The 26,107-nt window shown below is 43.6% G+C and overlaps 1 protein-coding gene and 1 long non-coding RNA gene across 4 annotated transcripts in view; one reads left to right on the forward strand and one right to left on the reverse strand.

The window, feature by feature from the left end:
• Positions 1-324: 324 nt before the first annotated feature.
• LOC149122528 (uncharacterized) lies at positions 325-16,592 on the forward strand. Its single transcript, XR_016219612.1, has 2 exons — positions 325-494; positions 16,477-16,592. It is a non-coding gene; the product is annotated as an uncharacterized LOC149122528 (long non-coding RNA).
• NSL1 (NSL1 component of MIS12 kinetochore complex) overlaps positions 4,012-26,107 on the reverse strand; it is a 39,272-nt gene continuing 17,176 nt past the window's right edge. For all 3 annotated transcript variants that reach the window (XM_089312162.1, XM_089312163.1, XM_051821329.3), the window contains 2 exons: positions 7,810-7,877; positions 4,012-5,491 (listed from right to left, as the gene is read on the reverse strand). In XM_089312162.1, coding sequence (XP_089168288.1) covers positions 5,213-5,491; positions 7,810-7,877 — 347 coding nt within the window. In that variant the 3' untranslated portion in view covers positions 4,012-5,212. The remainder of the gene's footprint in view (positions 5,492-7,809; positions 7,878-26,107) is intronic.

A 26,107-nucleotide genomic window follows, 5' to 3' on the forward strand; every position in this document is an offset into this window, starting at 1 on the left:
CTGAGTTGTTGTGGACTAAAAGAAGGCATGATTATGAAAGATTACCTTAAAAATGTTGTTTGGGATGTGGCTGAGGCTTTCGGGCGGGACCTAGAGGCACCCCACTAGTTGGCCAAATTGTGTTCACCTGCCAGGGTCACCCCCTACTTTCTACATGCTCACAGGATCAGAAGAGGGCAGACAGGGCACACACAGAATGTGGCAAATCAGAGAGAATTTGCACGCACACCCACTGGAATCTTTTCCCCACTTTTTTTTTTTTTTTTTTTTTTTTAATCAGGGAAGGAAATGAAACAAGACACTAAGGTCAAAGTGTCCCCTCTTCTCTTTTTCCTAACCACTCTTCTGGTAGACAGGCTCGGTTTAAATGGCTGTTCCTGTTAAATGGCTCACAAGGAATAAGGGAGCTCTGACCGGACAAAGGCAGCCCACGCACCTGTGCTCTGGGCCCATTCTTCAGCTCTGGGAGCAGAGACTCCGGCATCCTGACTCAGGTGAGTTTCCCAGGGATCTGTCCTCAGTCCTTTAACCTCCCCTCCCCGCTCCCCCACCCCCACCCTCACCCTCACCCTCACCCTCCGCAATAACGAGTCCATCTTGTGAGCTCAAACCATAGCAAATGTGAATGCCACAGGTTACTTAATGCTTGGGATTGTGACAAGTTAGAAATCTGCAACGTGAAGTTATTCATTCATGCAACTATCATCAGTAGAGGGTCTGGGGTTATAAGCAAGAGAGATGGAGCAAAGAATTCCGGTAGGATTCTTCAGCCCTGATGCTTCAGTTTAATAGAATTTCCCCAAATCCTTTCATAGAGAATTCCCAAGAACTCTGCAATGGTTCTCCACAGTTATTAGTTTTCCTTCATTTTTAAACACAGAGGCTTCATAACAATGTATTCCTAAAATCAATGGTCAGGGGAAAGAAGGAAAACACCAAAAGTAAACCGTCAGAACACAAATGTTATCTGAAATACTCTGAGATGATGCAAATGAAACCCCATGAAAGCTGCCTCTTCACTCTCAGTAACATGGAGAGTGGAAGACAATGCATATTTACCTGTCCATGCACGAGTGTGAAAATAATTTTTAAATTACTTATTTTTACACAAGTCTTATATGCACATAATTTAGAAAATAAAATATTGGGCATCAGTGTTGTGGCACAGCGGGTAAAGCAGCTGCCGGTGATGCCAGAATCCCATACGGGCAACGGTTCGAGGCCCAGCTACTCCACTTCAATCCAGCCTCCTGCTAATGTCCCTGAGTAAGCAGCAGAGGATGGCCCAAGCACTTGGGCCCCTGCACCCACATGGGAGACCTGGAAGAAGCACCTGGTTTCAGTCTAGCTCAGCCCTGGCCATTGCAGCCATTTGGGGAGTAAACCAGCAGATGGATGATCTCTCTGTCTCTCCTCTGTAACTCTGCCTTTCAAATAAGTAAATAAATCTTTTCATCCACAGAGTTCTTTCCATTGTTACAGCTTTTTTTCTGGTACTTACTGAATATCTATATTGTGTGATCTCCTGATTGAGCTATTTTAGAGATTATCCATTTCATTTGCGATGCATGAAGATTTTACTCCTCGACATTCCCATTTCAGGGCCCAGATTCAGGCAGTCACTGTTATAACCATTTTAGTAAATACTGAGATACAGAAGCTTCCCCAGCACCCCCATCCCTGCCATCCTGGCTGCCCCACCCCCTTCCCAGGTCACCTTGGACCTCTCTAAGACCAGCAGCCACAGGTGTTTGACTGCTCTGTGTCCATGCTGTGTTGATTGCCAATACACATCCTCTGAGCCTTCCAGTATAACTGCGCCAAAGCTTTGGTCTGTTGTGTGTTGCTGTAATAGAACACTTGAGGTTGGGTGATTTATAAAGAACTGAAGTTTATATTTGTTCACAATTGTGGAGGTCCAGAGCATGGCACCTGCATGTGCACAGCCTCTGGTGAGGGCCACGTGCTTCTCCATGCACGCAGAAAATCAGAAGAGCAAGCGATGTGTAGAGCAAGCGATGCGTGCAAAGAGATCATCTGGTGAGAGAGGAAGATTTTCTTTACAACAATCCCCTCTCCGGGAACTACATGAATCCCTTATGAGGGTACAGCCTCCATGACCTCATTACCTCCTAAAGGGCTCACCACCTCTCAATGCCATTACATTGGCTTCAAGCTTCAGTGTGACAAATCCCTTCCAAACCACAAGATTTGGTATTCTCCAGGTCTTAGAATGTTTCTTATACTATTTCCATTTCCTATTCTCTTTTTAAATTGAGATATACTTGACATACCAATCCATTTGCCCTTTTAAAGCATACTGTTCAATATTTTTTCAGTCTACTCACCAAGAAGCCATTACCACCTCAAGTTTAGATTATTTTCATCAGCCCCTTTGACAGCATTCTCTCTGCTTGGGACTGAATTTGACATTCTTGTGCTTGTTTTATACTTTGCTGAAAGAGAATTTTAAGACCCATTCAATCCTGCCTCCTTCTTACCGTAGGAAGGTCAAGACTTGATTTTCAATTTTTTCCTTCAACTTTTCCAACATTACCTAAAACTACAGACTTTTCCTTTCATTCCTCTGAGCTTGCTAGTTCTTGGCCTATCCAGAAATGCAATTTCTCTTCCTACAGTGTATACCAATTCAGTATTGTTATTTTTATCAGTAATGCTTACCTTAGTTAAAATGCTAAAACATTGTTTTTTCACCAGCATTTATATTTTAAACTGATACTAACTGTGGAGTGAATCTTTCGGGTTCTCAAAGTGATTTCAAGCCATAGCTATCTGTCTAGGGGCTTTATAATAAAACAAACTTTAAAAAAATTATAAAAGTTTCCAGACACAAAAGAAGAAATATATCCATCACACAGATTCAACATTATCAAGATGCTTGCCAATTTACTTAATGCATTTTTTCTTAATATTTCTAGGATTTCTTAAACATTCCATAGCAAATCCAAAACTTCATGTCATTTAACTCTATGTATCTTTTTTCTTTTTTTTTTTAACTATGTATCTTCATATGCATTTTTTAAAGGGAGAGGCAGCTTTTATATAATCAAAAATGCAATTATATGAGCTAATAGAATTAGTCTTTAGTTTGGGATCTTTTGTTTAAATTTTAGCTCTCACATATAAAAGAGAACATGCAGTATTTGTTCTTTCTGTGTGTCTGGGGGCTTTTGAAATGAAACACTCATAGAATGTTAATACTGTGGGGAAAAAAAAAAAAAGCACTGGGATAGGCATTTGGCGCAGTGGCTTCAGTCCCTGCATGGGTTGCCTGCTCTCTTCTGATTCAGCTTCCTGCTAATATGCCTGGAAGGCAGCAGATGATGCCTCAAGTACTTGAGAAGCTGCCATCCTGTGGGAGACATGAGGAATTCCAGGCTCCTAGTTTGGCCTGGCCCAACCCTGGCTGAAGCAAGCATCTGGGGGTGAACTAGCAGACAGAAAGTATCTCTCTCTTTCTCAAATAAAGCTGAAAATAAATAAAAACTTTTAAAAACCTTTATTTATTTATTTGAAAGGCAGAATTACAGAGAAAGGGAGAGACAGAAAGAGACAGAAATCTTCTATCTGCTGGTTCACTCCCCCAAATGGCCACAAAAGCCAGGGCTGGGCAAGGTCAAAGCCCAGGAGCTTCATCCAGGTCTCCCACATGGGTACAGGGTCCAAGTACTTGGGCCATCTTCCACTGCTTTCCCCAGGCCATTAGCAGGGAGCTGGATTGGAAGTGAAGCAGCTGCAACTTGAACCAGTGTCCATGTGGAATGCCAGTGTCACAGGTGGTGCCTTAACCCACTACACCACAATACCCGCCCCAATAAATAAAACATTTTTTAAGTACTAATCAGTACAGAAACAATAGCAATATTCTGTAGCCTCAAAACAGTTTTAAATAAATGTTTAGTATGTTTTGAAATGCAGGGTACTAGCCTATCATCCAAGACTGAGTTCAAGAATGCCTAAGAAAACTTAAAAATACACAGTATCAAGAAATCACTTTGTATATTTTTAATTACAAAAACCACATTGCTGTGTACAAATATACACATCTCAAATTGTATCATTAAAACAGAGAATGCAAAAAAATGCAATAAAGTGGCTTTCTAAGTTTTCTTCACTGAGACAGATGTTCTGACAAATCCGAACATTTATGACTGCTAAGACATAATGAGCAAGAAGTTACAAATCTTGCACCTCATGATTAGTAAATTCCTCTGAAGGTTAGTATAGTCATCAAAAGGCGGAACTGGTAAATCAGATGGCCCGGCCTACACTGTAGGAGTAAAAGACATAATATGAGGTATAACAAGCAATAGGGAAATGTTAGAAGTATGGGCAAGTATAATTTTCTCAGATTTCTATCAATGATTATAAATCTGATATACATATAAACATCATTAAATGTAAAATAGTTCAGTATAACTGCATTTGTTCTATAATGACAATTTGCCAATGTATTAATCTGAATTAATCTGATACATATTTTGCAGTGGATTGATCTATAAAGAAATAGATGAGAAATCCTGAAAAGAAACTATTAGTTCCAAATCAAATTATGTTAAAAGGTCTACAGAAAATAAAAGTGTGAGCAGAAAACATAGGCTGCATACCAATTTTTATTTCTGAGTGATTCTTACACAGATAATAGTCTTCATTGTCTTATAAAAGCAAAACAAAAACTTCTAAAATTAATCCTACAGATCAAAATTAGCTGAAATTAGAGTAACAGCCAAAGCCAGCTTTGTCATCTGCACATTAATTTGATAATCAAACTGCACGTTAAAAAAAGGTATCTGCCACTGTGTAGAAATGATTACTTCTCAGCACATAAATAAGGAACATTACACAGCATTTTTTTTTCAATGTCTATCAGGGAAACACAACAGAATGTGCTGCTTGGGAAATTCCATAAAAGCAGCCAGGCAAGTCAAGAGTTAATGTCATTCAAGGACAATAAAACTTTGCACTCTAAGGCCCACTGATGGGCTCAGTGCTAAGATTAAAAAAATATTTATACGCTTTTCACCTACTACAGATGCAATGGTGAGAAATGAAAACAGCATGACATCATATTCCAGAGAATCACTAGTAAAAGAGTTATTTGTTGTTTTAAGTGAAGTCCTGTCCAAACTCTGGACTGTAATCTAAATGTTGACAGTGCCTATTTCCAAATCCTAAAAGAAACAAAAAGAGCTTATGTATCAAGATTAATTTTCTTTGGTCGCAGCGGATACCATTTTCTCTGGGGGCAATCTGCAGTTCTCTTTCTCTTCAATACCACATCAGAGGTTTTCCTGGACACAGTCTCTGGTGGTGTGGTTTCTATTTTTGTTATGAAGCTCTCAGGTTTAGCATCTGATTTCCTACAACAACCAGAAAAGACTTCTTGGTGGACCCTCTGGAGCTGGATAACAGGTTGCATCTTTAAAACTTGGGAAAATCCATCTCCTTGTTCGATTAATGCAGGCAAGGACTTAAAAAAAAAGGAATATGCAAAGTTAATCTCAGGTTGAAGTACAAACATACAGAGATGGACACAACACTCTAGATTTTAATTCTTTAGGAAAATGCTTTTTCTGAGACCTGTGTTTTGTGGGGGTGGGGAGTATTCAAATTTGTCAAAATACAAGTTAAGCTGAGGGATTTTAACTAAAAGCTAAGATTAGAAAAGCCAGATCCAAAGCCAGGAGCCAGGTGCTTCCTCCTGGTCTCCCATGCGGGTGCAGGGCCCAAGCACTTGGGCCATCCTCCACTGCCCTCCCGGGCCACAGCAGAGAACTAGACTGGAAGAGGAGCAACCAGGACTAGAACCTGGTGTCCATATGGATTGCCAGCGCCGCAGGCGGAGGATTAGCCAAGTGAGTCACAGCGCCAGGCCCAAATTAAGGATTTAATTTATTTTAGAATAATGAGTATTTTAGACATCTTAATCACCAAAACCAGGATCAGTACACTTTGTCCAGGGAAGACTAGACAGTAAACACTTTAGGCTCTTAGTACTTCCATCTATCTTAAGAACTCAACTCTGCTGTTATAACACAGAAGTTAGTTATAGCACAGAAGACGCAAGTAAAAGAACAAACACAGCTCTGTTCCAATAAAGCTTTATTTACAAAAAATAGTGGCAGGCTGAACTTTAGCCTGGCCCACCACAGTCTGCCAAAACTAAATAAAGAACATGCTATGAGAGATGGATGGTCGCCAGAAAATCATGGAATCAATCCGAACAACAAAAAAAGTTTTAAAAAATTAACACTGAGGGCCGGTGCTGTGGTGCCGCAGGTTAACACCCTGGCCTGAAGTGCCAGCATCCCATATGGCCGCCAGTTCTAGTCCCGGCTGCTCCTCTTCTGATCCAGCTTTCTGCTATGGGCCCCTGCACCCAAGTGGGAGACCTGGAAGAAGCTCCTGGCTCCTGGCTTTGGATTGACACAGTTCCGGCCATTGTGGCCAATTGGGGAGTGAACCAACAGATGGATGATCTCCCTCTCTTTCTCTCTCTCTGTCTCTCCTTCTCTATCTGTGTAACTCTGACTTTCAAATAAATAACTAAATTTTTTTTTTTTTTTTTTGACAGGCAGAGTGGACAGTAAGAGAGACAGAGAGAAAGGTCTTCCTTTGCCGTTGGTTCACCCTCCAATGGCCGCCGCGGCCGGTGTGCTGCGGCCAGTGCACTGCGCTGATCCGATGGCAGGAGCCAGGTGCTTCTCCTGGTCTCCCATGGGGTGCAGGGCCCAAGTACTTGGGCCATCCTTCACTGCACTCCCGGGCCACAGCTGAGAGCTGGCCTGGAAGAGGGGCAACCGGGACAGAATCTGGCACCCAGACTGGGACTAGAACCTGGTGTCCCGGCGCCACAAGGCGGAGGATTAGCCTAGTGAGCCGCGGCGCCGGTCCAATAACTAAATCTTTAAAAAAAGAAAGAGGCCGGCGCCGCGGCTCACTAGGCTAATCCTCCGCCTAGCGGCGCCGGCACACCGGGTTCTAGTCCCGGTCGGGGCGCCGGATTCTGTCCCGGTTGCCCCTCTTCCAGGCCAGCCCTCTGCTGTGGCCAGGGAGTGCAGTGGAGGATGGCCCAGGTGCTTGGGCCCTGCACCCCATGGGAGACCAGGAGAAGCACCTGGCTCCTGGCTCCTGCCACCGGATCGGCGCGGTGCGCCGGCCGCAGCGCGCTGGCCGCGGCGGCCATTGGAGGGTGAACCAACGGCAAAGGAAGACCTTTCTCTCTGTCTCTCTCTCTCACTGTCCACTCTGCCTGTCAAAAAAAAAAAAAAAAAAAAAAAAAAAAGAAAGAGAGATTGTAGAGCCAGACATCTGGGGTTTAAATGTTGGCTCAGTTACTTATTTGGAAAATCTACATAGCCTTTTGGGTGCCTTACCTTCCTCATCTCTAAAATGAAGAAAAATGGTAACAATCTCATAGGGTCAGTGTAAAGATTAAATGAGTTAATATACATAAAGCAGTTAGAGGGTGACTGACTTATAAAAAACATTCAATAAATCTTAGCTGGTATTATTACCCAAAACTGTTTAATGGACTGCTAACACTCATTATCTAAAAATATAACTAATTTTTAAATAAGCCAGGTATAATATCTGGCAAATACATAGCAGTAATAGTGCTTGATAAACATTTAAAAATTACGGTTGTGTAATAAATTGATTATAGATTTATCTAAAAGACTACCACAAATTTTTGTTACAGCAAACTAAAACATATATGGAGGTTGAAAGCAAATACCTACTCAGACATTCTGCTCATTTTATAAATTTTTAGCATGTAATTTTTACCTTCATTGCTTCGCTGATATCCTGAGCTATGATTTCTCCTCTGTGTTTCAAATTTCCCATACGAGAAGCTGCAAAGAAATAACCAAACAGTATTTTAGATTTTTCATCTAATAGCAAATGACAAAAGGCATGCAGATGCTATCTGGACAAAAATCTGTTAGGATCATTCACCTTGGCTTCACCATTCTTAGATTACTTTGTAATCTGTAAAAACAAGTGTACTATTAAATTTACTCAAATTAAAAGACTATACAGACATTAAAATAATAGAGTAAAAGTTCTAAGTATAACAGACAAGATTCTGAGTATTTGCAACATTGTGTGCCCCTAAAACAAAGCCCAATCTTCATTCTAAATATTATCTATCATTATGTTTAATATCATTGAGCACTATCATCATATTTTTAAATAAATATAAGGTAATACTGTTACTCTGGATTTTTTTGTTTGTTTGTTTGTTTTTTTTTTTTTGACAGGCGGAGTGGACAGTGAGAGAGAGAGACAGAGAGAAAGGTCTTCCTTTGCCGTTGGTTCACCCTCCAATGGCCGCCGCGGCTGGCGCGCTGCGGCCGGCGCACCGCGCTGATCCGATGGCAGGAGCCAGGAGCCAGGTGCTTTTCCTGGTCTCCCATGGGGTGCAGGGCCCAAGGACCTGGGCCATCCTCCACTGCACTCCCTGGCCACAGCAGAGGGCTGGCCTGGAAGAGGGGCAACCGGGACAGAATCCGGCGCCCCGACCGGGACTAGAACCCGGTGTGCCGGCGCCGCTAGGCGGAGGATTAGCCTAGTGAGCCGCGGCGCCGGCCAAGGATTTTTTTTTTTTAAACAGGCAGAGTGGACAGCGAGGGAGAGAGTCAGAGAGAAAGGTCTTCCTTTGCCGTTGGTTCACCCTCCAATGGCCGCCGCGGCTGGCGTGCTGCGGCCGGCGCGCTGCAGCCGGCGCACTGTGCTGATCCAAAGCCAGGAGCCAGGTGCTTATCCTGGTCTCCCATGGGGTGCAGGACCCAAGCACTTGGGCCATCCTCCACTGCACTCCCTGGCCACAGCAGAGAGCTGGCCTGGAAGAGGGGCAACCGGGACAGAATCTGGCACCCCGACCGGGACTAGAACCCGGTGTGCCGGCGCCGCTAGGCAGAGGATTAGCCTATTGAGCTGCAGCGCCGGCCACTCTGGATCTTTTTTTTTTTTTTTTTAATTTTTGGACAGGCAGAGTGGACAGTGAGAGAGAGAGACAGAGAGAAAGGTCTTCCTTTGCCGTTGGTTCACCCTCCAATGGCCGCCGCGGCCGGCGCGCTGCGGCCGGCACACCGCGCTGATCCAAAGGCAGGAGCCAGGTGCTTTTCCTGGTCTCCCATGGGGTGCAGGGCCCAAGCACCTGGGCCATCCTCCACTGCACTCCCTGGCCACAGCAGAGAGCTGGCCTGGAAGAGGGGCAGCTGGGACAGAATCCAGCGCCCCGACCGGGACTAGAACCCGGTGTGCCGGCGCCGCTAGGCGGAGGATTAGCCTAGTGAGCCGTGGCGCCGGCTCCACTCTGGATCTTTTTTAAAAAAGATTTATTTATTTGTTTGAAAGGCAGAGTTACAGAGAGGCAGAGCAGGGGCAGAGAGAGAGGTTTTCCATCTGCCCATTCACTCCCCCAGATGGTCGCAACAGTTGAAACTGCGCCAATCTGAACCTAGGAGCCAGGAGCTTCCTCCGGGTCTCCCATGTGGGTCAGGGTTCCAAGGACTTGGGCCATCTTCTGCTGCTATTCCAGGCCATAGCAGAAAGCTGGATCAGAAGAGGAGCAGCCAGGACTAGAACTGGCGGCCAAATGGGATGCCGGCACTGCAGGCAGTGGCTTTACCTGCTACACTACAGTGCCAGCCCCTACTCTGCATTTTTTTTTTTAACCCAAAATACACTTGGATTTAGAATATACAGTCACATAGTATTGAGGCCACAACTATATGGAATAACACATTGTCAGTAACATGAATTTCTCTTCATTTAAAAAAAAAAAAATTTATTTGAGGGGCCAGCACTGTGGCACAGCATGTTAAAGCCCTGGCCTGAAGTGCTGGCATCTCATTTGGGCACCGGTTCTAGTCCCAGCTGCTCCTCTTCCAATTCAGCTCTCTGCTATGGCCTGGGATAGCAGTAGAAGATGGCTCAGGTCCTTGGGCCCCTGCACCCACATGGGAGACCTGGCAGAAGCTCCTGGCTCCTGGCTTCGGATCAGCACAGCTCCGGCCGTTGTGGCCATCTGGGGAGTGAACCAGCAGATGGAGGACATCTCTCTCTGTATCTATCTCTCTCTGTAACTCTGTCTTTCAAATAAATAAAATAAATCTGTAAAAAAAAATTATTTGATTATTTATTTATTTATTTGAGAGGGAGAGTTACAGAGAGAGAGAGACAGAAGTCTTCCATCCACTGGTTCACTCCCCAAATGGCGGCAATAGCCAGAGCTGGGCTGATTCAAAGCCAGGAGCCAGGAGCTTCTTCCGGGTCTCCCACATGGGTGCAGGGGCCCAAGGACTTGGGCCATCTTCTACTGCTTTCCCAGGCCAGGAGCTGGATGGGAAGAGGAGCAGCAGGCAAAGGAACCGGTGCCCATATGGGATGCCAGCACTGCAGGTGGAGGATTGGCCCTCTACACCACAGTGCAGGCCCTTTTCTCTTGATGCTCTTTTGATTTTTAAAAATAATTCTTTTTTTTTTTTTTTTTTGAAAGGCAGAAGGAAAGAGAGACAGAGACAGAGACAGAGACAGAGACGGAGAAAGTACTTTCCACTTTCTTGTCTACTCCCCAAATGACTACGACAACTAGGGCTAGGCCACGGCGGGGACCAGAAACACAAAGCAGGTCTTTCACATGAGCAGCAGGAATTCAGTGACGAAGTCATTACAGCTCCTTCCTAGGGTCTGCATTAGTGGGAAGCTGGAGTCAGGAGCCCAGGTGTATGTCAAACCCAGGTGCTTCCATATAAGACTCAAGTGTCCTAACTGGCATCTTAAGCGCCAGGCTAACATTGGTTCCTTTTCTGGTTCTTAATAAATTTTTTCCTCCTAATCTTTGTTGTAAATGTTCATAGCTACTCCGTAACACATAAACACATATTCACTGATCTGAAGGATAAACATCTTGGTAAAACTAAAAAAAAACCTGGAAATAAGAAAAATCATTCCATTATGAAATCAGCTACAAATTAGTTCTTAAAAGAGTAATTATCATTAGAAATTGAGTCAAACAAAGCACATAACTATGTTAGGAGGGCCACAACTTTACTGGCTTCACCAGATTGGCAAATAAGCCAGACAAATAATTTTTTTCACAGTTGCTATTTTTCTTTTCTCATTTTTTAAAGCTCATCTCAAAAAGACCATTTGGGCCTTGCGGCGCCGGCACACCGGGTTCTAGTCCCGGTTGGGGCGCCGGATTCTGTCCCGGTTGCCCCTCTTCCAGGCCAGCTCTCTGCTGTGGCCCGGGAGTGCAGTGGAGGATGGCCCAAGTGCTTGGGCCCTGCACCCCATGAGAGACCAGGATAAGTACCTGGCTCCTGCCATCGGATCAGCGCGGTGCACTGGCCGCAGCGCGCCGGCCACGGCGGCCATTGGAGGGTGAACCAACGGCAAAGGAAGACCTTTCTCTCTGTCTCTCTCTCTCACTGTCCACTCTGCCTGTCAAAAAAAAAAAAAAAAAAAAAAAAAAGATAATCTACAGAATGGGAGAAAATATTTGCAAAGTATTCATCTGATAAGAAATTAATATACAGAATATATAGGAAAATAAAATAACATAACAGCAAAAAATTCCCAAATAATCTAATTTAAAAATGGGCAAATGACCTAAATAGGCATTTCTCAAAAGATGATATGGAGGGGCCATCGCTGTGGTGTAGCAGGTAAAGCTGCCACCTGCAGTGCCAGAATCCCATAGGGGCCCCGGTTCAAGTCCTAGGTGCTCCACTTCCTATCCAACTCTCTGCTATGGCCTGGGAAAGCAGTAGAAGATGGCCCAAGTGCTTGGGACACTGCATCCATATGGGAGACCTAGAAGAAGCTCCTGGCTCCTGGCTCCAGATTTCAGCACATTCCAGCCATTGTACCCAACTGGAGAGTGAACCAGCAGATGGAAGATCTCTCTCTCTCTCTCTCTTTCTCTCTCTCTGCCTCTCTGTAACTATAACTTCCAAATAAATAAACAAATCTTAAAAAAAAAAAAAGATATGGAAAGGGTCTACAAATATATGAAAAAAAAAGCTCAATATCACTAATCACTAGCTAGTTAGAATGGTTATTATAAAAAAGACAAAAAAAATGCTGGTAAGGATGTGGAGAAAGGCAAACTCTCATATGTTATTGGAGGGAATATAAAACAATATAGTCCTATGGGAAACAGTATGGAGGTTCCTCAAAATACTGGAAATAAAACTTCCATATGATCCAGCATTCCTACTACCTATATGTAAAAGAAATATCTGTACTCCCATGTTCTTTGCAACATTACTCACAACAGGCAAGATTTGGAATCAACCCAAGTATCCACTGATGGATGAACAGATAAGAAAATGTGGTATATTAATACAATGGAGTATTATTCAGCCATAAAAATGAATGATACTCTTTCATGTGCAGCAAATATGGACAAAACTAGAAGGCATTATATTAATTGAAATAAACCAGGCACAGAGAGAGAATTATCACATGTTCCTACGTATATGTGGAAGCTACGAAGTTGATTTCAAAGATGTAGAGAGCAGAATAAAGGCTATCAGAGCCTAGAAAGGGTGACAGGAAAAGGTGATGGAGAGAAGACGGCTAACAGGTAAGAGGGGTGCAGTTAGCCGGAAAAATAATTTCCAGTGTTCTATAGCATAATGTTGATGACAACAGTTATTTCCAGATACCTAGAAGAAAGGATTTTGAATGTTTCCAAAAGATATAAATGATAAATGTCTCAAGTCTCAGGCCAATAACTGATTTGATCAGTATACAATGTATACATGTACTATCTCTCTGTGCCCTGCAAATATGTATAATCATTATATCAGTTAAAATAAAATTAAAATTTCATTAAAATAATTAAATTATTATATATCAATTTTTTTAAAAATAGCAAAAAGGAACTAAACAGATGTGATAGAACATAAAATTACAGTAACTGAAATGAAAAATTCACTAGAGAGATTCAACAATAGATTTGAGGAGACAGAAGAAATAATTTGTGAACTTAAAGATAGGTCAAATGAATTATCCATTCTGAGGGGCAGAAAGGAAGAAGAATGAAAGCAAAAATAAATAAGAACCTAAGAGACCGCAGGTACTAGCAAGCACACTAATATGTATATAATAGGAATCTCAAAATAAGAGACTATTTAAGGAAATAATGGCTGATAACTTCCCAATTTTTAAAAAAGATTTATTTATTTATTTGAAAGTCAGAATTAAACAGAGAGAGAAGGAGAGGCAGAGAGAGGAGGGGAGGGGTCTTCCACTCTGCAGTTCACTCCCCAGATGGCCGCAATGGCTGAAGCTGTGCTGATAAGCAGCCAGGAGCTTCTTCAGGGTCTCTCACGTGAGTTCAGGGGCCCAAGCACTTGGGCCATCTTCCACCTCCCTCCCAGGCCATACCAGAGAGCTGGATTCAAAGCAGAACAGCCGGGACTCGAACCGGTACCCATATGGGATGCCGGCAAAGCAGGCAGCAGCTTTATCCAATATGCCACAGCGCCAGCCCCAACTCCTCAAATTTAATACAACGTGACTCCACACATCCAAGAAGCTCAACAAATTCCAAAGAGAATAAGCAGAAAGAGTCATATGAAGACACAGAATAATCAGACTGCTGAAAGTCAAAAAACAAAACATCTTGAAAGGCAACAAGTGATTCATTATCTACAAGGAAATCCTCAGAAATATTAATGTCTCATTAGAAACTATGAAGAACAGAAAACAGTGAGATGATATATAAAATATGCCAATCAAGAATTTGATATTAGGCAAAAATACCCTTTAAAAATGGGGAGGAATTAGGACATTTCCGACAAGCAAAAGTTAAGGTAGGGCCAACGCCGCGGCTCACTAGGCTAATCCTCCACCTTCAGCGCCGGCACACCGGGTTCTAGTGCCGGTCAGGGCGCCGGATTCTGTCCCGGTTGTCCCTCTTCCAGGCCAGCTCTCTGCTGTGTCTGGGGAGTATAGTGGAGGATGGCCCAAGTGCTTGGGCCCTGCACCCGCATGGGAGACCAGGAGAAGCACCTGGCTCCCAGCTTCGGATCAGCGCAGTGCGCTGGCCGCAGCGCGCTGGCCGCAGCGGCCATTGGAGGGTGAACCAACAGCAAAAGGAGACCTTTCTCTCTCTCTCTCTCATTGTCCACTCTGCCTGTCAAAAAAAAAAAAAAATTTAAGGTAGTTCATCATTGGTAGACAAGCACTACGAAGACATCAACAGAGTCTGTGGGCTGAAGTGAAAGGACAACTTGACAGCACACTGAAGCCACGTGAAGAAATGCAGAAGGCAACCGCATAAGTATCAACACTGGCATTGTATTTTTAGTTTGAAACTTTTCTTCTTCTATATGATTTATAGATAAATCCATGAAACAAAAATTATACAGCTATATTAAAAGACATACAATGTATAAAGATGTAGTTTATAAAGACAATATAAAGAATGAGGAACAGAGCTGAATAGGATCAAAGTTTTTATACACATTTTTATAATTCATGTTTTAGGTTTATAACAATGTGGTTAATACACTAAGTATTAGTGTAATATACTAAGTATTAACTATATTATCATAAACCTAAAACATGAATTATAATCCCCAGAGAAATCAATAAGACTACAAACTAAATAGAAAAGAACACAAATGGTAAACTGCAAAAATACCAGTCAAACAAAAAAGGCAGTTATACAGGGATTGAGGAACCAAAAACAGAAAACACACACAAAAGTGGCAGAAGAATATCCTTCCTTACCAGCAATTACTTTAAGTGTAAATGGATTAAATTCTCCATTTAAGGCAGAAATTGAAAAATGGATTGAAAAAAAAAAAAGGACACAATCCAATCCAATCATATTGTCTCCAAGAGACTTACTTTAGACCCAAAGACATAAATAGGAGGAAAGTAAAAGGATGGACTAAGATGTTTCATGTAGGGGCAGGAGTCTGGCCTAGTGGTTAGAATACCAACTAAGATGTGTACAGCCCACATTAGAGTGCCCAGCTCTGGGTTCCAATTCCAGTTTCTTACTGATACAGACCCTGGCAGGCAACAAGTAATGGCTCAAGTAGTTGGGTCCCTGCTGTACACTGGGAGACCTAGATTTGGTTCCCAGTTTCCAGCTCCTGGCTTTGGCCTGGCCCAGTCCTGGCAGTAATAGGCATTTGGGGAGTGAACTAAAGGATGTATCTGCCTCTCAAAAACAGAAAAAGAAAAGAAATTCCATGCAAATAGTAACCAAAACAGAAGGGGTAGATACACTAACATCAAACAAAACAGATATGAAGTCAAAAAGAGACACATACTGATAAAGGGCCAACTCATCCAGAAGATCTAACAAACACATACAAACTTAACAACAGAACCCCCAATTTTAAAACATGAAAGTTGATAGAATTGAAAGAAGAAATAATTCAACAATAACTACTAAAGGCTTCCATACTCTAATTGCAGTAAAGAACAGCATCAAAGACCAATAAGGAGGCAGAGGACATGAACTCTATATTCTATAAACCTAGCCCTAACATATACAGCAATACTCCACCAGGGCTGGTGCTGTGGCGTAACAGGTAAAGCCACCACCTTCAATGCTGGCATCCCATTTGGGTACCATTTCGAGTCCTGGCTGCTCCACTTCAAATCCAGCTCTCTACTATGGCCTGGGAAAGCAGAGGAAGATGGTCCAAGTCCTTGGGCACCTGTATCTGCGTGGGAGACTCCGAAGAAGCTCCTGGTTCCTGGCTTTGGATTGGCATTTAGAGAGTGAACCAGAAGATAGAAGATACCTCTCTCTGCCTCTGCCTCTCTGTAACTTTGCCTTTCAAATAAACAAATCTTTAAAAAATATAAATAAAAGTAATGTTCCCCCCCAAAATGCTCCATCAAATAGCACAATGCACATTAATATTATTCAGTAATAAAAAGAATAAAGTACTGTTACATGCTATCACATGGCTGAAGCTTGAATACATCATGCTGACAGAACTCAGACACAAACAGCCCAAACAATGTGTGATTCCATTTATATAAAATATCCAGAACAGGCAAATCCATAGGCAGAAATCAGGTTGCCAAAGACCAGGAGAGGAGGGAATGGAGAGTTACTATTTAATGGGTATAAAGTTTCCTTTTGGGGTAATGAAAATGTCTTGTAATTAGATGGATTGCACAGCACTATGAATGTACAGTCATTGAATTACATGCTATAAATACACTTTTTTTGTATACTTTAAAACAAAACAGCATCTATATGTGTGGTCACCAAACTCCAAATGACCCCCAATGATGCCCTTCTGCTGTTCATCCCTTGTACAGTCTTCTCCCACTTTGCACTAGGGTTGGTCTGCTTGACTGGTAATCTACAGTTCAAATAACTGCACATCACTCCCAAGACTAGGTTATAAAAATGACTGTAACTTCCGGCTGGTATCCATTCTCTTTGTGTCTCTCCAGGTTATTCCTCCTGGGAGAAACAAGTTGACATGTTTGAAGGTTACAGGCGCTGTGAAGTACTGAAGTGTCTAACCAGCGGCCAGTGAGGCCTGAAATAAAGCCTGCCAATAACCACATGGACAAGCTCGAAAGTGTATTTCCTGGTCCCACTTGAGCTTTGAGAGATAACTGAAGCCCCAGTTGACAACTCTGTGAGAATCCTAAGCCAGAACTACCCAGCTAAACTACTACAGATTACTGATCCTTCCCACATCGAACTACTTGGTTTACATCCTGGCCACTCCCTTTCCTAAGCAGCTTTCTGCTAATGTGCACCTGGGAGGCAGCACTGATGGCTCAAGTACTTGGGTCCCTGCCACCCATGTGGGAGACTTGGATGGAGTTTTTGGTTCCTGACTTTGGCCTGGTCTAGCCCTGGCTGGTGCAGCCATATGGGCAATGAACAACAGACAGAAGATGTCTCCCTCCATCTTTCAAATAAAGCGGAAAGACAGAAAGACAGAAAGAAAGAGAAAGAGAAAGAGAGAGAGAAAGAGAGAAAGAAGGGAGGAAGGAAGGAAGAAAGGAAGGAAGCCAGCACGGTGGCTCACTAGGCTAATCCTCTGCCTGCAGCGCTGGTACCCTGGGTTCTAGTCCCGGTTGGGGCGCCAGATTCTGTCCCAGTTGCTCCTCTTCCAGTCCAGCTCTCTGCTGTGGCCTGGGAAGGCAGTGGAGGATGGCCCAAGTCCTTGGGCCCTGCACCCACATGGGAGACCAGGAGGAAGCACCCGGCTCCTGGCTTTGGATCGTTGCAGCGCGCTGGCTGTAGTGGCCATTTGGGGGGTGAACCAATGGAAGGAAGACCTTTCTCTCTCTCTCTCTCTCTCACTGTCTAACTCTGCCTGTCAAAGAGAGAGAGAGAGAGAGAGAGAGAGAGAGAGAGAGAGAGAAAGAAAGAGAGGGAGGAAACCACAGTAACAGATAAAAAATATTTTTTAAGCTGCCAACCTGGGATAATTAGCAGAAAGCTGTAATTGAGAGTTGAGCTGGGACTTGAACCCAAGCATTCCAAAATGGGATGCAAGTGTTTCAAGTGGCATCTTAATCTCTAAGCCAAATGTCCACCCCCCCCCCAACAGGATTCTTAGAGACCAACTGCTATCAAGAGTTTAAAAATGCCTGATGCTACTTTAAAAAAATATTCTATAAACTCACACTGCTGAACAATAGCTATTTTCCATATGTTCACAAGTCATGACAAGGTAAGAAGTACCAAGGAATAGCTTGGGTTTGTGTGTAAAATGGAGTTAGGTTCTAGGGTTGGATAATTATAAATAGGTTTTCACATAATGGTTCAAACGTCTAGTGTAATATTGGACATATAAGATATTTAGGAGGCCAGCACTGTGGCATAGCAGGTAAAGCTACCATCTGTAATGCCAGCATCTCGTATGGGTGCCAGCTCTAGTCCCAGCTGCTCCTCTTCTGATACAGCTCTCTTCTGTGGCCTGGGAAAGCAATAGAAGATGGCTCCCGGCTTTGGATCGGCCCAGCTCCGGCTGTTGCAGCCATCTGGGGAGTGAACCAATGGACAGAATACCTCTCTCTCTGTCTATCCCTCTCTGTGTCTGTAACTCTACCTCTCAAATAAATAAATCTTCTTTTGTTTTTTAAATAAAAAGACATTTAGTATCCCCAGCCCTTGTCTACAAAATAATTGCTATACCTTCTCAATAGTGTGATGACAAAAAAATTCCTCACATGTTTTCAATAGGGCCACTAGGGGGCAGAACAGACTCCAAAGGGAACCCCGGTATTCTCATTTACCTGTCAGGACTTCTTTGAGAACAGGACCTCATTCTCTCATCTTAGGATCTACAGTGTTGAACACTGTGCCCAGCTCATAGAGTAGGTGCTCAATAGTTATGATGGACCAAGGCTATGACAGAGGGTGTCATGGAGGCACAAAGGAGGGTGAGGATAATCCAACAGGCAAATTAAGGGGAGAGGAAATTTCCTTAGGAGGATCTGGTGCTAGATGGGCTGGGGGTGAGGGGGACAGGAGATGGGGGGTAGAGGGGTGTGCAATATGAAAAAAAGAGAATAAATCAAGAGGCGAAATCAGGAACCGGACTCTGAAACAGGAGAGAAGAAAAGGAAATTCTCAGGATGATGACAAAAGGAATAGATGGGGTGAAGGTTTTGCTGTCCAGACTGAAGGCTCCCCAAAGGAGTATCTCCAAGAAAAACAAAACAGGTTCAAAAATGGATTTGATGGACAACTTAAGTGTTTACCTTATTGAACAGGGATTTTACAATTCTGTTGAATTATTTTGGAAAGAATCAGTGATAGACACAATAGAAAAAGCAAACCAAATAAATAAATAAAGCAACTATCATTTTAAAAGGGGGTGAGAAGCTGTTCAAAAGAGAAAATACACTCATAGTAATATTGACTTGATTCTGACTGAAGAACACTGACATAGCAACAACAATGCAAATACTCAACAACACTGATTTTTACAAGAACTGAGAGAGTAAGAGTGAAGCTGTCTTCTGAGAAACTTGGCTTCGAAGGGGAAAAGGACTTCAGGGAAGAGAACTACAACAGCCCCAAACCCTTCCCTGTTTGTGCATTGACAGCCTGGTCCTACAGTTGTATAAGCTGACACACATTCCCAATCTTATGCAATTTAAGCAACTCTGTGAGGTAAGCTGCTTTCATTAGCTTCTTTTTTTATAAAGAAACAGAAGCTGAGAAATCTAAAATTGAATTAGAATTCACATCTCCTAGAATCCAAAGCATGTAATCTACATGTAAGTCATTTTGTCAGAAGTTACAATATCCTTGTATGAATATAAGTTAACAAATGCTCAAAAACCAGATTCAACATAATGAAAACCTCCTAACATAAAAATTACACCTGGAAGGGCAGCGCCATGGCACAGTAGGTTAATCCTCCTCCTGCAGCCCCGGCATCTCATATGGGCACCGATTCTAGTCCAGGATGCTCCTCTTCCAATCCAGCTCTCTGCTATGGCCTGGGAAAGCAATAGAAGATGGCCCAAATGCTTGGGCCCCTGCACCCACGTGGGAAACGGAATAAGCACCTGGCTCCTGGCTTTGGATCGGCACAGCTCTGGCCATTGCGGCCATTTGGGGAGTAAATCAATGGAAGAAAGACCTTTCTCTCTGTCTTTCCCTCTCACTATCTATAACTCTACCTCTCAAATAAATAAATAAAATCTTTTTTAAAAAATTACACCTGGTGGGCCGGCGCCGTGGCTCACTAGGCTAATCCTCCACCTTCAGCGCCGGCACACCGGGTTCTAGTCCCGGTCGGGGCGCCGGATTCTGTCCCGGTTGCCCCTCTTCCAGGCCAGCCCTCTGCTGTGGCCAGGGAGTGCAGTGGAGGATGGCCCAGGTGCTTGGGCCCTGCACCCCATGGGAGACCAGGAAAAGCACCTGGCTCCTGGCTCCTGCCATCGGATCAGCGCGGTGTGCCGGCCACAGCACGCCGGCCGCGGTGGCCATTGGAGGGTGAACCAACGGCAAAGGAAGACCTTTCTCTCTGTCTCTCTCTCTCACTGTCCACTCTGCCTGTCAAAAAAAAAAAAAAAAATTACACCTGGTAAATTATTATATATAGAACAATTCTAAACTAAATGTTTTAACATGAATTTTACAACATTTGCTTTCTTTTGTTACATGGTTTAAATCCTTTGCATTTCAAACTAAGTAGCAGGGTTGGGGCCAGCGCTGTGGCATAGCAGGTAAAGCTGCCACCTACAGTGCCGGCATCCCATATGGGATGTTCAAGTCCCAGCTGCTCCACTGGGAAAGCAGTAGAGGATGGCTCAAGTGCTTGGGGCCCTGCACCCACGTGGGAGACTTGGAAGAAGCTCCTGGCTCCTGGCTTCAGATCGGCCTAGGATCAGCCCAGCTCCGGCAATTGTGGCCATTTGGAGAGTGAATCAACAGATGGAAGACCTCTCTCTCTCTCTCTCTCTCTCTGTTTCTGCTTCTCTGTAACTCTGCCTTTCAAATAAATAAATAACTTAAAAAAAAAAAAAACAAAACTAAGTAGCAGGGCTGGTGCTGTGGCACAGAGGGTTAAAGCCATAGCCTACAGCATCAGCATCCCATACGGGTGCCAGTTCAAGTTCTGGCTGCTCCACTTCTGATCCAGCTTCCTGCTAATGCGCTTGGGAAGGCAGCAGAGGATGACCCAAGTCCTTGGGTCCCTGCACCCACATAGGAGACCTGGAAGAAGCTCCTGGCTTCATGTCAGTCCAGCCCCGGACATTGCAGCCATTTGGGGAGTGAACTAGCAGGTGGAAGAACTCTCTCTCTCTCTCTGTTCCTACCTCTCTCTGTAATCCTGCCTTTCAAATAAATAAAATAAATCTTAAAAAAAAAAAAACTACATAACATCAATAATTTTAGGAATAAAACCACATTTTTTTTTAAATAAAGACCAAAAGGGGAAAAACATACAAATAAAGATAATCATTAAATAGTTGAGTATACTGTCTAACAATGCACCAAAAAAACATTTTCCAACATTAATAATCTGCCTAGGAAACTTGAAAATATATAAACTTTTCACCCCCTCACCAAGATTATTCTGGATCCCTGATAGTAGGAGCACCAAAGCAGTTGCAACATACAAACATCTGATGTAACAATGTCTCACAAGCAGAGAGGACTGGTCCAGGCCATGTAAAAGATGGGATGGACTTCTTCCAGAAGTGTTCTCAATGCCTTTCCTATAGCCGAGACCAGAACACCTTCAGGGTACCACTACTTACCATTCTCATCACAAACAATAGTGCTTGGGCATCCAGAATATCCATAAAATCCTACTTAAACACCACATAGTGGAGTGAATATGCACCTGAAGTGTGAGTTGCTTAATATTTTCAACACAAATATGTAGCATTTCAACTACACAGTAGGTTAAACATGCCTTTAAAGGGTAGTCTAGAACCTTACCAACTTGCATATTTTTTTCAAGGGGAAATGCATTTCAAATTCCAAAGCTCAGACTTAAATTCGAATTTCTGAAACATAGCCATCTGTAAGAGGGTAGCTACCTGCACATACCGTGGCAGTGGCTGAAACAAGACAGCACTGGTAGGAAAGAAGGGGAACTGTCTCTGAGTCCTCTGTAGGGTCAGCACGGAACTGGAAAGATCATCAAGTCTACTGTGGCGAAACTTAAAATAGCTCCTTGCCATCACTGCATGTTTAGTGAAGAACAAGAGAAAAGGGGAGACCATAGAATTTCAAAGGACTTCTGAAAAAAGGCAATGTGGAGGCAATGATTAGCTTTACTAATAGGATTATAAAAGGTTGTAGCTCACAAATCAGAACCACAGCTTACTGAAAGACAGCTAATCAGTAGATTGCTGCAAAGATATTTTTAAAATATCTTGCTCTTACAAATGTGGAAGTTAAGCACCCTCGAGAACACAGCCTTCCCTAGTCACTTGCTTTCTAAAACACAAGGAAATGAAAATGTGGAAATGAAAGATTGAGTAATCAACCTAATTTTGCTTTCAGGTCACTGTGCTGGCTAAACTAGGAAACATGAACTTCCAAAATCCTACACAAATTCAGAAATTCAACAAAAAGGCACTGAGTGCTTCCTTTCTGTTTCCAATGTATTTTATGAATATGAACGAGCAAGTGTGCATAGCATAGAATGTCTGGCTTGTACTGGTTTCCAAAGAGGCAACTAAAGCCATGAATTAGAACCATGAATTGGAGAGCAGCATCCCCGGTAAAAAAGAAACAAAAAACTAAGCGATGATTTCCTGGAAGACAATCCTTTGCTACAACTTACAAAGATCTATGGAACCCACCTATTTTGTCTATATGGCCCTTTGCACCCACTGCCAAATGCATCACAGCACCTCCTGCTGTCTCTGTTAAGGCACACTTTAAAACTCCTCAGCCACCTCCCTGATCTTATCTTGGACTACTCCTTCTCTCCATTCACTGCACTATTGCAGCAGTAGTCTTTTTTTGAAGATTTATTTATTTGAAAGGCAGAGCTACATAAAGAGAGGAAGAGACAGATACAGTTTCCATCCACTCCCCAAATGACCACAATGGCTAGAGCTGGGCCAGGACAAATCCAGGAACCTGAAATTCCATCTCGGTCTCCCACATGGGTGGCAGGGTCCCAAATACCTGGCCCATCATCTGCTGCTTCCCAGAGGCATTAGCAGGGAGCTAGATTGGAAGTGGAGTGACTGGGATTGGAACCAGCACTCATTTGGGATGTCTACATTGCAGGCACTGGCTTAATACACTGTGTATGATGCTGGATCCAGCAGTGGTCTTTTGTTACATGAATATTCAAGCTCACTCTTAACTTCAGAACTCTGTTCTAGCTCTTCCCTCTGTTTGGATCCCCTCCTCTTGATTGTCACCAGATAAATTCCTTCGTGCAACTACCTCAGAAAACTATTTTCTGTATCACCTAAAAACATAAGTCTAGTACTGATGGCACTTATTTTCTTTTATATTTGTTTATTACTTGGCTATTCCCTCTAGAATGTAAACTCCAAAGTAAGAGCCTTGTGTTGTTCACTGTTATATCCTACACATTGACAATGCTAGGTTCCAGCATAAAGTAGAAATTCAGTATATGACAGTACTTAAAAAACTTTGTAGAAAATGGAATTTAAGCCGGTGCCGCGGCTCACTAGGCTAATCCTCTGCCCAGCGGCGCCGGCACACCGGGTTCTAGTCCCGGTCGGGGCGCCGGATTCTGTCCCGGTTGCCCCTCTTCCAGGCCAGCTCTCTGCTGTAGCCAGGGAGTGCAGTGGAGGATGGCCCAGGTGCTTGGGCCCTGCACCCCAAGGGAGACCAGGAAAAGCACCTGGCTCCTGGCTCCTGCCATCGGATCAGCGCGGTGCGCCGGCTGCAGCGCGCCGGCCGCGGCGGCCATTGGAGGGTGAACCAACGGCAAAGGAAGACCTTTCTCTCTGTCTCTCCCTCTCACTATCCACTCTGCCTGTCAAAAAAAAAAAAAATAATAATAATAATAATAATAAAAGAAAATGGAATGTAAAGATATGTTATGGGGCTGGGACTGTAGTGTAGTGGGTAAAGCTGCCACCTGCAGTGCTGGCATCCCATATAGGCACCAGTTCAAGTCCCAGTTGCTCCACTTCCAATCCAGCTCTCTGCTATGGCCTGGGAAAGCAGTACAAAATGGCCCAAGTCCACGAGCCCCTGCACCCACGTGGAAGACTCAGAAGCTCCTGGCTCCTGGCTCCGGATCAGCTCCGGCCATTGTGGCCATCTGGGGAATGAACCAGAGGATGGAAGACCTCTCTCACTCTCTCTGCCTCTGCTTCTCTGTATCTCTGCCTTTCAAATAAATAAATAAATCTTATATATATAAGATATATATATTATATATGTATTATAATATATATTATATAATATATATATTTTGGTGCAAAAACATTTTGAAACCCAGGCACAATTTTTTCATAACATGCATTTTTAATGAACTGAAGACTCTTCATATGCATGTATTTCAACATTCCTTTGCATCAAAATAAACTTATCTTTTAATTCCATTTTTCCTGAGCTTTTTGAAGTACTCTTAAATATGATCAAACAGGTAAATGAGTGATAGTTATTCACTAGGTATTTACTGAACATGGTGTTATATGTTGACTGTACAGAATGTAAACACAACATAACACCATCATGGAGCTTTCTGTTCTATGTGAGAGAGACCATAAACAAGAGAATAAACACAAATATTTATGAAGTTTAACAAGAAGGAAATAAATAGGTGTTATAATAAAGAATTTGGGAGAGTCTATTTAAAATAGGGTGGTTAGGAAGATCTCTTTTAGGAGGCAATCTTTAAATGGTAGAGAAAAACAGCTGGGCTAGGAGGTAGGGGACGCTTGTGGAATGAGAACTGAAAGACAGGCCACAGGGATACAGCAAAAACAAAGTGCCTGAAATGAACTGGAAAGGTAGACAGGAGTCAGATCATGTAAAGGACTGCTAACAAGTTTCATTTATTATTTATTTATTTATTATTTTTATTTATTATGTTATTTTTTGTTTTAATTGAAAGATTTTTAGGATTTTAACCAGAGGAATGAAAACTGATTTGAGTTTTTAGAAGTATCCTAGACCTCCAGTCAAATTACTCTTCAAAGTTCACAAAACTCCCTTACTTTATTCAAAAACATCATTGGGTATTTATAGAAGATCAAAAAGATATATATATATATATATATTTTTTTTTTTTGACAGGCAGAGTGGACAGTGAGAGAGAGAGAGAGACAGAGAGAAAGGTCTTCCTTTTGCCGTTGGTTCACCCTCCAATGGCCACCGCGGCTGGCGCACCGCGCTGATCCGAAGGCAGGAGCCAGGTGCTTCTCCTGGTCTCCCATGGGGTGCAGGGCCCAAGCACTTGGGCCATCCTCCACTGCACTCCCTGGCCACAGCAGAGAGCTGGCAAAAGCATATACAAAATAAATCTTTTTACAAATTAGAAGTAGAACAGAAAAGGCTGTGAGTCAGGTTCAAGATGCACTGACAGGCAGAGGAGCTGGAATTTGTTTCCTGCAAGATAACAGGAGCTCAAAGTGCTCCAGAGGGGCAAAGGCTGAGAAAGGTCAGCTTCATTCACTGTTTGGAACCAAGGAGTGAGATGGAGTTTTCTCACCCATTTAAAAAAAAAAAAAAAAAAAAAAAAAAAAAAAAAAGCTGCAAAAAACTGCTATCAGCCACTCTCAGGAACTCAAGTTTACTTAAAGCCACACTAGAAACGATGGCAGGGGCTGGCGCCACGGCACAGGTTAATCCTCCGCCTGTGGCGCAGGCATCTCATATGGGCACTGGTACTAGTCCCAGCTGCTCTTATTCCAATCCAGCTCTCTGCTGTGGCCTGGGAAAGCAGTACAAGATGGCCCAAGTCCTTGGGCCCTTGCACCCACATGGGAGACCAGGAAGAAGCACCTGGCTCCTGGCTTCGGATCAGCGCAGCTCCGGCCATTGGGGAGTGAACCAACAGACAGAAGACCTTTCTGTCGCTCCCTCTCACTGTCTGCTATGGCCTGGGAAAGCAGAAGATGGCCCAAGTCCTTGGGCCCCTGCACCGATGTGGGAGACCCAGAGGAAGCACCTGGCTCCTAGCTTCGGATCAGCGCAGCTCCAGCCGTTGCGGCCATCTGGGGAGTGAACCAACAGATGCAAGACCTCTCTCTCTGCCTACCTCTCTCTGTAACTCTGTCTTTCAAATAAATAAAAATAAATCTTAAAACAAACAAAAAAAACAGGCTGGTGCTGCGGCTCACTAGGCTAATCCTCCGCCTTGCGGCACCGGCACACCAGGTTCTAGTCCCGGTTGGGGCGCCAAATTCTGTCCCGGTTGCCCCTCTTCCAGGCCAACTCTCTGCTGTGGCCAGGGAGTGCAGTGGAGGATGGCCCAAGTGCTTGGGCCCTGCACCCCATGGGAGACCAGGAGAAGCACCTGGCTCCTGCCATCGGATCAGCGCGGTGCGCCGGCCGCAGCACACCAGCCGCGGCGGCCATTGGAGGGTGAACCAACAGCAAAAAGGAAGACCTTTCTCTCTGTCTCTCTCTCTCACTGTCCACTCTGCC

Source organism: Oryctolagus cuniculus, chromosome 13 (genome assembly GCF_051225735.1).
Source record: "Oryctolagus cuniculus isolate XC-2025 breed Fujian yellow rabbit chromosome 13, ASM5122573v1, whole genome shotgun sequence".
Classification (NCBI taxonomy): domain Eukaryota; kingdom Metazoa; phylum Chordata; class Mammalia; order Lagomorpha; family Leporidae; genus Oryctolagus; species Oryctolagus cuniculus.